This window comes from Pistacia vera, unplaced genomic scaffold (genome assembly GCF_008641045.1).
Source record: "Pistacia vera cultivar Batoury unplaced genomic scaffold, PisVer_v2 Contig321, whole genome shotgun sequence".
Taxonomy (NCBI): Eukaryota; Viridiplantae; Streptophyta; class Magnoliopsida; order Sapindales; family Anacardiaceae; genus Pistacia; species Pistacia vera.
In genome coordinates, this window is record NW_022196137.1 from 34898 (window position 1) to 45403 (window position 10506).

General features: G+C 35.1%; 3 protein-coding genes across 3 annotated transcripts; 1 reads left to right on the top strand and 2 right to left on the bottom strand.

The window, feature by feature from the left end:
- Positions 1–533: 533 nt before the first annotated feature.
- On the top strand, positions 534–899 carry LOC116137221. The gene has a single exon (XM_031422888.1). It carries the CDS (start codon positions 534–536, stop codon positions 897–899), a length of 366 nt encoding a protein of 121 aa, XP_031278748.1.
- A 2850-nt stretch (positions 900–3749) lies between these two features.
- Positions 3750–8874, bottom strand: LOC116137245 (probable disease resistance protein At4g27220). The gene is made up of 5 exons (XM_031422930.1): positions 6952–8874; positions 5689–6459; positions 5252–5443; positions 4831–4960; positions 3750–4306 (listed from the first exon to the last, which is right to left on the bottom strand). The coding sequence occupies exons 1-3, from the start codon at positions 8170–8172 to the stop codon at positions 5276–5278; spliced, it is 2160 nt and encodes a 719-aa protein (XP_031278790.1). The 5' UTR covers positions 8173–8874; the 3' UTR covers positions 3750–4306; positions 4831–4960; positions 5252–5275.
- Positions 8875–9382: 508 nt separating this feature from the next.
- On the bottom strand, positions 9383–10318 carry LOC116137222. The gene is made up of 4 exons (XM_031422889.1): positions 10093–10318; positions 9861–10005; positions 9649–9754; positions 9383–9547 (listed from the first exon to the last, which is right to left on the bottom strand). The coding sequence occupies exons 1-4, from the start codon at positions 10316–10318 to the stop codon at positions 9383–9385; spliced, it is 642 nt and encodes a 213-aa protein (XP_031278749.1).
- Between the last annotated feature and the right edge of the window lie 188 nt (positions 10319–10506).

The following is a 10506-nucleotide window of genomic DNA, read 5'->3' on the forward strand; positions in this document are numbered from 1 at the left end:
TACTGTATCGCACTCCGTATTTGAATAAATATTCATTTCCAACAAAAACAAGTGAAAAATATGTAGAAAATCATGAAAAAAGATAATATGATCAATATAATTTAATAAATTCCATAAAATAAATTTTAGTTGAAATATCTAGATGGCACTCCTTGTTTGAACAAAAAAAACTTGAATATTCAATCAAAGTTTGCAAAATTAAATCAAAAGAAAATAAATAAATAATGTGAACCCTAATTAATTATCGGCGGCTTGATAGTCTCCCATCGACCGAGTTGAAGCCAATCCGGAATAGTTGGTGATGAGGTCAACTCTCATCACCTGCCATGTCAGAGACACATTATCCAACGTGGCATCGTATTAGGTTTGACTCTTTCGTTCCACTTCTCTCCCACCATCATCCTCCATCTTTATCCTCCACTCTCTCTCTCTTGATATAAATAACTCCCCCCCTTCTCCATTTCCAAATCCTCGCAAAAACAACAAAATAATAAAAACAAAAAGAAAAAAGAAAAATCAAGAACAAGTTTTAAATGGGTAATTGTTTAAGGCATGAATCGTCGTCTATGCAATGGGCGGGGGAGGACTGGGGTTCATTGGCGAGTGAAAGGAGTGAGAAGGGATTGAAAATGGAGGAGGAGGAGGAGGGGCTACTGGGAGGAGGTGGTGGCGATGGGGGTAATTATAAGCTTGGATTTACGTCGTCTTCAACAACGGGAACGACGGAGGTGAAGATCAAGATCACGAAGAAGCAGCTGGAGGAGTTGCTGGGTAAGGTGGACGTAAAGGAGTTGTCAGTGCAGCAAGTTTTGGTCCAGTTGATGAACGTCAGTGATCGTTACGAGTCGCATCACCGGTCATGGCGGCCGGCTCTTCAGAGCATTCCTGAAGTGAATTGACACGAGGAGGGACATCTGATTATAGACAGTGAATGAATTACTGATCGGTGATGTTTCTAGCTCTATTTTTCGGATGGAGGAGAAAATTTTAGGGAGGGTTCCATAGATAGTTTTGTTGGTACATATGATGACACCAAGGTTTTGTTGCAGAGTAAAAAGAGTAAATTTTGTCCAAGTTTCTCTCTCTCCATCTCCGATTTCCTGTATAGTTTCTCATTGATTTCATCAATTTTCTCCTTTTTAGTGTCTATAATCGTTCAATATTAACTTTGTAAAACTTTTCAAATCATATATTCGATCAGGGTTTCACCCATTCTTATATTACACAGTCAACCGACATTATACGTGAGAGAACCTGTTAGACTTAACAGGACGACGGTGTTTTTACTTATAATTAAGCAAGCTAAGGGATCACTCTTTTAACTTGAGGGACGTTTAGTTTGCCATTCAACAACTTTCCAACCACTAAAGAAAATAACTGTTCACAAACATGGATATATGTATGTGGTTAGATTGAATGGTTCAACGCACTCAAAACATATATAAATTTAATTCTCCACAGTTTCAATTTTGTTCAATCCACTGTTGATGAAGCTGAAAGAAAGGGAATTTGCAAGGCTGATAAAGTCTACTTGGTGAAGTTTGAATCTGATATAGTCTACTCATTTGTGTAAAAAGATGAGCTAATTAAGGCTGCCCATTTGTCCCAACTTGGATGGCTGCTGTCGCTTGTGCTAATTAAAAATCTATATATATGTTGTGCATGTGAGCTGATCCATCAAAGTCATCTTCATTGTTAATAAAAAGTCCTCTCTTCTTGTTCCTTTCTTTACTCATTTATATAATAAGGTTTTATATACGGTTGCTTGATTATAAAATGATTGGGTGAACCACAAGGGTTTCATTAGAGTGATACATAATAAGGTTTGATTTATGGTTGTTCATCTGTGTGACGGCATGTAGGAATTCAAACTCCAGTCAAGATTCAAGAGGAGTGTACAGAGAGAGGCAAAGTTGTCGTTGTCTACCTACGCAGCCAAAACACATCTCATTATTTTTGGTTATTATTGGTTTTGGCACGTTTTAATTTCTCTTTATAGAGATGAGACAGAGCAGATTAGTCTTCTCCATCTTGTAGCCCTATAATAGTTATCCATTATTGGGCCATCCCTTTGTTGCATAAGCAAATAGTTATGGAGCTACCTTCACATCAGGCTATACAAAAAGATTAGTCTTTTGGGGATTTCTACTTTGTATTTGGAGAGAAATGGTATAATGAAACTGCGGTTGGAGATCTCTGTCACCAGATTATCAATCATCATTTCTTCTATAAATTGGATAACGTGTTGTGGGTATATCTATATGATTAGATGACAGAGTGGCTTTGTGTTCTATAAGAGTAATCTGTATATTCCAAGTTTTACAGATCTCTCTGAGTTTATTTCCCATATGAGAACCATAACCAAACTGTCGGAATTTGTTCAAGTCTCTCTCTTTCTCTGTTTCTTATCCCGGTTTATTGACATCATTGTGCCCCAATTTGTTTGTTCACTTGATTAACTCATAGAACCAGATGAATGGATATCTTTTTACAGAGGATATCACAATGCAATCATGAAAATGGAAATTTATTCTATACATTCCAAGGTTACACGTATTACATCAGCTACAGATAGCTCAACATAAATGATTTTACAAGATTATCTTCAGTTTTCACTATCAAGAACATTAGCTGATTTTTGATATATGATGTGTGTGCACTGCTTTACAGCTCGATATCGAACATTGACTAATTCTACCAAAAATTAAATAAAATTCCCTTGAAAAGAAAGATGATAAGGTTCAAGATAAATGAATCAATATAAATATTAAAGGCAAAGACACTAAAAAGAAGAAAGAAAAGGCCTGCATTATGTATATAAAATACATGACATTGTATTTCCAGAATTAACGAAACATTTCAACACAAAAATCAAAGTTATTTCACACCTGGAGGGTTTTTGCGTGCTTGGGATTTTAAGGAAGATATCAAGTAAAGATATGACATATTTTAGCGTCAAAATTATCGTATAACAACTTGAAAAATTCAATCTTTCAGTGTAAAATTGCTTGTATACAAATGTAAATGCTTCCTCTATGAACGAGGACTCTCTCATAATTTCTTTTAATTATTTGGTGGTTTTATCAATTTCAGTTCTCTATTGGATTGATTACCACCTTGTATGTTTGCGATGAGTAACGTCTTTCTTTCATTTGATGAAATTGTAATAATGTATAGGTTTTGCATTGATAGATATTCATATTTATGCTACTTTTCCACTAAACATGTTTACTACCTTATTTCTTCTGTATATACTCATAGCTTGAAGAAACATAAATATAAACTCAATGAAGAAGCAGAGTATTCAACAAATAAATGAACAAACAAAGCTCATGCATAAAAACTGAATTAAGGAGCACTCCATAGCATTCTGCAGACACAACAATTTATAGAATTGGATTTTCCCATAATATTGCTTTCTTTTTAACAAACTTCTTCAAAGAAAACAATGAAAAATTTGAGAGGCAAGAAAGAAAAAAGTTTTGAGAGAATACTTAAATTGACATTAATTACTAAACTCCTTACAGCTGTTGCTTGGCTTAATCAAGCTTACTCTTAACCTCAACACTTGTCATCCCTTCAAATAGATCTGTTATTCCTAGGGAACCTAGTTTCCAACAGTCCCTTTTCTTTCTTGAGTGCATATAATCAAAGCTATAAATATATACAGAAAATTAAAGATGAATGACACCCAAATTTTTACGTGGAAAACCTCCCCAATGTAAGGAGTAAAAACCACGGGACCTTAGTCCGATTAAAGTCTTTTACTATCACCAAAATAAATGGAATACAAAGTCTTCTCTAGTGCAAACTAGAGTCATACAAACATCATAAACTTCATAAATCCAACACCAACAATCTCAGCAAAAACAAGAACAAAATAGCACAAGTTATTAAGAGAATAATCCCAAAAGACACAAAAACTGCAGTTTCAGTAAAATGTGAAAAAGTGCTGCAACAAATGGCAAGGCAAACCAAAGCCTGCAAAAGCTTAAAACATTGGAGAGTTGAAGCAGTGTTGAAAGCAGGACTGGGTGCGGTAATGGGGAGGATGCTGAAGGCGATGAAGGATAACTAGAACTGGCACTTGGTCGCAGAGAAGCTGGAGTCACCATGATGTCAACCTTCTGTCCCACTTCACGATGATCAGGAATGCCACACAAAAAAAAGTGGTGGCCTAGATTGTTTAGGACAATAGAGTCAAAGCCAGTAATTTAGGTAGCCAAGGGAGATGTTGCATTGCAAGACAGAAAATCTGGATGCTTCACTTTCTTTACATTGTGAAATTGATTGTTGTAATTGAATACTGCATACATAATAAGCCATGAAGCTGATTCATAAATATAAATATAAAATCACAATGAAATTGAGGAAGCTTCATGCATAAAAAGTGAAATTGATGAAGCACTCCGTAGCATTGTGCAGATACAGCAGCAAAAGACACATCAAATTGAATAGAACTGGATTTTCCCATAATATTGTGCTTTCTTTATGAACAAACTTCTTCCAAGAAGAACAAATGGAAAACAAAGAAGAAGAAAGAAAAGAGAGTTGAGAGAATTTTGCATTTTCACTAACTGAAACGGAGAAGAATACTGTGACTTTATATAGTTGCTACATAGCAAGTAAAACTAAGCACTTATAAAGTTGCTTAAAACAGAAACTTAAACTGACATTAATCAAAATCCAAAGAAATTTGAATAAACAGAAGCAATAGCCATAGTATATGTTTTGAACTTTTAAGATATGTGAGTTACGTTGGGGAATTTCCACAAGCAGTTGGTGGATAATACAACAAAAATGAAGAAAAGTAAAATACAGGCATATTACCTGGTTAGCAATCATGAGCATGTTTCAAGTTTCAGTGTTAATTTCTTCCTCCTCCTGGTTGATACTTTGCTCATCATTTTCGGAGTCTCTCTTGGTGCTGTTTACAAAGTCGGTGATTCTGCTTGGTGGACTGCGATTTGAAGAAGAAACATAGATATAAAATCAAAATGAAGAAGCAGAGTATTCAAACAAATAAAAGAGGAGTAGTATAATTATCGAGAACAAACAAAGATTCATGCATAAAAACTGAAATTAAGGAGCACTCCATAGCAATAGCCATAGTCTATGTTTTGAACTTTTAGGATATGTGAGTTACGATGGGGAATTTCCACAAGCAGTTGGTGGATACTGTGCTCATCATTAAATTAAAAGCAACAAGAACACAACAAAAATAAAGAAAACTAAAATACAGCCATATTACCTGGTTAGAAATCATGAGCAGGTTTCAAGTTTCAGTGTTAATTTCTTCCTCCTTCTGCTTGATACTTTGGTCATCATTTTCTATGTATGGCGGTAAACTTTGTTTTATTTGGTCAAAACCGAAGCACTTGATATCGATGGAAGGCTCTGAAGGGAAGTCTGCAATTTTATCTTGGTTGCCCATTTTCAATGGCTGCGGAATCAATTAATTGAAGCATATGAAATGCGAATGGAATAATAAGCTATTTGTGACATCATAGAAAACAACAAATTTTTGAGTGAAAAATGAAAATAAATAAATAAATTAAGAAATTACATTTGTGACCCAACTCCTTTTCTGAGAAGAATTAAACAAATTTTTGACACAAAATCTTTAATAATAATAATAATAATAAGCCAACATTTTATTGAGTGAAGGATTTGAAAAGGAGTAAGTACCTTTGCTTTGGCATGCACACATCTGTCTTCACCCACGGAAAATCTTGTACTCATCTTGGGACATCCGTTAATTACCAATAGACGACTCAAAGATGGAAATATGAAGTGATAACCCACTGGGCACAACTTGCTGAGACTTGGTAATTGGGGGAGACACAACCAATCAAGCTGAGGCAGCATGATTTCTTTGTGATCCATGACGTCAGCAACATCTTTATCTCCAAATACTTCTTCTAATTCAGAGTTCTCATATACATGTATCCTTTCCAGTTTTTGAAGACACGGAGCTACCGTGATAGCAAACAAACGTCTTATTTTAGGGCATCTTACAACATCAATTTCTAAGAGATTTTGGAAGAATAGAATTTGATTCTCTTCATCTTCTTCAACAATGATTTCCTCCAATTCCTCACATTCATAGATAGATAGCCTTTGCAACTGGGATAGATTTTGAGCAAGAGAAGGTGAGAAGATATTTCTCAGCCTATCGCAGTGCCATAGATCTAAAGTTGTAAGATTCTCCAGGCTTAAAACAAGCGTAGGACTCTTACTACATAAACCTTCTAGTTCTGGCAAATATCCCAACTCCAATGTTTTCAAATTAGGGAGTGAGAATAAATGTTGCTCTCCGTCTTCCAACGGAAATAACACTTTTACTCCACATCTGTTGATACTTAATTCTTCCAAATTTTTGAAGAAGCCATCTTTCAGTCCAGAAAGAAGTGTGTCGTACAACTGATTCGAACTGCCAATCCTTAGAATTCGCAAATTCTGGAGAAAACAAATCACATTCATCTTATCAAAATTTTATAACATCCTACATTAAAGGTAGTAATAATAATAATAATAAAGTCATCCATTAGTTTTAATTCATTGATTCACAAAATAAAATTAAATAAAGTAAAACTATGTTATTGAATATTATTAGATTATTAAATTAACAGTTTTTATAAATAATAAATTATTTGTGGCCACACCTACTCAAATGCTCTTAGTAGGCAATATACAATTTGATGACACCCAATCTTTCTATATTAATCATTAAAAACAACTTTATTAATATTTTTTTATTTAATTAAAAAACAATGTCTACATTAATATTTCTGATAAAGAAACTAAATATAAGTCATTAAAAGTTATGAATTTTTATTTGTTTGAATTTTAATTAAATTCCAAAATGTTCATTCTTAAACCAAAATGTCCGAAAAACAAAGCCAAAGACTTCAAGAAAATCTTGATAAACAATTAAAGTAAGATATATACCTCTTGTAGATCTCGTACTTTAGATACAACTTCAGTAACGAAAGACATCGAGCACTTGTCTATTGTGAAATCTTCCAAAGCTGGCCAACTTGAATGAAAATTTTCTGGGCAGAAACTAATCATGCTTGCAAGTCCATCCAGTCTTAGTACTTTCAACTTAGGGAGCTTGATGACTACAGTTTCCTTTCCATCTCCGGCAACTACATTTTCTTCATTTCCATTATCCAAATAAAAGACTTGCTTTAACTGAGGGGCATTTTTTACTTTAAACCTTTCAAGTTGTACAAGAACTCGTGCAAAAGAGATAGGAAATATATGTTCCAATCTCTCACATGAATTTATCTTGAGAGATTCTAGTTTTGACAAGAAAGGACTGTGGATTTGAAGATCGTGTTCTGATGATATTTCGTCACTATCACCCTCTTCTGTTATAACCAGATGCTCTAAACTCTCACAACCATATATATTGAGTGATTTCAACCGCACCAGACTCCAAACATATGACAAAGTGAAGAGATAAGTTAAGCTTTTGCATTCTCTCACTTCAACATCTGTGAGACTTGGGAGGTTTAAATGATAAGAGGGTCCATTCCATATACACCTCAGTTGCGGTAATTTTTTAATGCTTAACTTTGCCAAATTTGGGAGCACAACAGTTGCATGATGAGATTCTGGTAATATTTCCTCCTCCTTGTCATTATCACCTTCTTCTGTCATTATAAAATGTTTCAAACTCTCACAATCACTTACTTCGAGTGATTTCAGTTGGATCAAACTCTGAGCAACTGACAAAGTGAAGAGATAAATCAAACTTTTGCACTCTCCCACTTTAACATCTATGAGACTTGGGAGGTTTAAATGATAAGAGGGTCCATTCCATATACACCTCAGTTGCGGTAATTTTCCAATGCTTAACTTCGCCAAATTTGGGAGCACAACAACTGCATGATGAGATTCTAGTAATATTTCCTCCTCCTTGTCATTATCACCTTCTTCTGTCACTATCAAATGTTTCAAACTCTCGCAATCACTTACTTTGAGTGATTTCAGTTGGACCAAACTCTGAGCAACTGACAAAGTGAAGAGATAAATCAAACTTTTACACTCACTCACTTTAACATTTGTAAGACTTTGCAAGTTTATAATATGGGTTGGCCCTTTCCATATACATCTCAGTTGTGGTAACTTTGCCAAGTGTAACTTTGCTAAACTTGAAAGCATAGCAAGATTTTCTTCCCCACTATGACAGACCCATCAAGTTGAAATATTTCTTCCAACTTGTCGCAAGATTGGATTGTCACTTGTTTCAGTTTATATAGTCTCTGTAGCAACATTGCTGGAAATAAGCTGCACATACCAGGGCATTCTGCTAGATCCACAGTTTCCAAATTTTCAAGAGATAAACTCTGAAGCTTTTCATATGGACCGCAACATATTTCTCTAAGAAGATTTAACCTTCTAAGAGATAATTTCACCAAATCAGAGAAGGCAGGGGCTGGAACATGCAACTGTGTTGTATCTATGATGCATTTCACATCTTCACAATCTTCAAGCACAAGAGAAATCAACTTATTTAATCCCCCTTTGTCAATGCTCGGGAGGATACTATCACAGCCTGTCACTCCTTTTAGACCATAGATATTCTAGGGTATGATACAAAGATTTAAACGTAATCAATAAGGATGCTTCAATATCTTTCACGTTTAAGCTCTTTTCTTGATTCTGATACATAAAAAACTCTGTACAAGTATTCACAAATGTCATACCTTGCAATTTGTTGCAAATAGAACCCAAGTCCTTAAAAGGCATTTACCATTTATTTCCAGAAATATACAACCAAACTGGATAGAGAATTCAACTAGAAAGGCTAGCATTGCTTCTTCTGACTCGTCTCTTCATTTCCCTTTCGCCAAAGTAGTCACCCCCATAATTCTTTAACTGAGAAAATCTCGGTACACATTGGAAGGAATTCTCTTAACCGACGACAGTCACGTAAATCCAAAATCTTAATTCAGTGAGGCCCCAAGTTCTTTTGGAAATTCATCAAACAATGAAAATCCTAAACTAAGAATTTCAATTTGGCAAGATGTTTTGAGAGAAGAAATGTCTTCAAATTGCAATGAATCAGCTCTAGAGTTTGAGATCTATCAAGAAATTAAGTGATTTTAATGACAGGTCACATACTTAGACTTACATTTTTTAATGCTTTCATCCTTCAAAAAAATGGTTTGAAACATCAATGTTGTCGCGACGTTATAATAGTATTGACGAGACAATAACAAAGTTTCGAGCTTTGGACAACCGGTGATCAGGAAGCATTTGTATGTTGTTGTTCATTAAGGAGATTGCAGTATATTGTCCAAGGTGCTTCCTCTGGCCACTCGGTCAATCCCAAGCCAGCTTTAACAAGAAATACAATATCCTTTGGATGCTATTCCCACGGCAACATCGCGAAAACGTCATGCATTTTCACAAATCCTTCTTTACCAGCATCTATCAACAAACAAGAAGCTATGAGCTTATAACCATTACTCGCAGTTGTTCCTCGCTTGTTCAATTGAGTCACAAATGGAAATAAAGCTAGCCCCATTCCATACTAACCAATTCCTCCAAAGGAATTTCATAATCTTCAGGAAACAACGAACACAACAAAAAACATAACTTGGTTTCTTTACCCTCCAAATAATATAAACTGACCTTGAGAATAGCATATACATCCACAACATCAATGGCGTTACGTATATCTACAAGTCTTGACTTTCTTAATTTCTCAAACACAATTTTCCATTCAAAATGCCCTTTTCTTTTAAAGCACTCCCGATAGTTACAATTGCTAAAGGCAACCCTTGCATTCTTTAGCAACTTTAACAACTAGATCATTTAAGGATGGGCTTCATCATCAAGTATACCGCATGCTTTTAAGTAAAGCCAATCCTTCATCTTCATTCAGTTTCAGAAGAACTTGTGGCTGACAACTCATACGAATACATACGTTTTGGCTGCGAGTTGTTAGAAGGATTTTACAACCTCTGAGATCATCGCCAAAAGGAATTCCTATCTTAGATTTCAAGTCAAATTTTTCCAAACATCATCTAAGATATAAGGATCTTCTTTTTAGTCTGCAAAATCTCAAATACAAACGCTTTGCTCTTTCTTCTTCGCTTCCTCCTCCAATTTCATACCTAGTTTCTGCAAGGTCACATTGAATATTTTTGAAGTTTGGAGCTCGGGATACAACAGTGTCCACAACCTCATCAAAAATTTCCTCTTCTTTGACTTTCTTACCCACCACTTTTGCTAAGGTTGTTAACTGCTCCGCCCATCCCATACAATCCAACCAGATGGGTTTGACACTTTTTAGTGCCATAATAATTGATGAAAAGCAGGTTCCGCAGACTTGAAAAGTGAAAATCTTAGGGACTGAAAATTCAATCCTGGGTATGTAGCAGGATGGGAAACTTTCCGAATTTGCCTTTCCCCGTAGATTTACATAATATGTCTTTTATGTTCTGCTTTCTACTCAATCGATATCGAACACCCAATAGGACACTACCC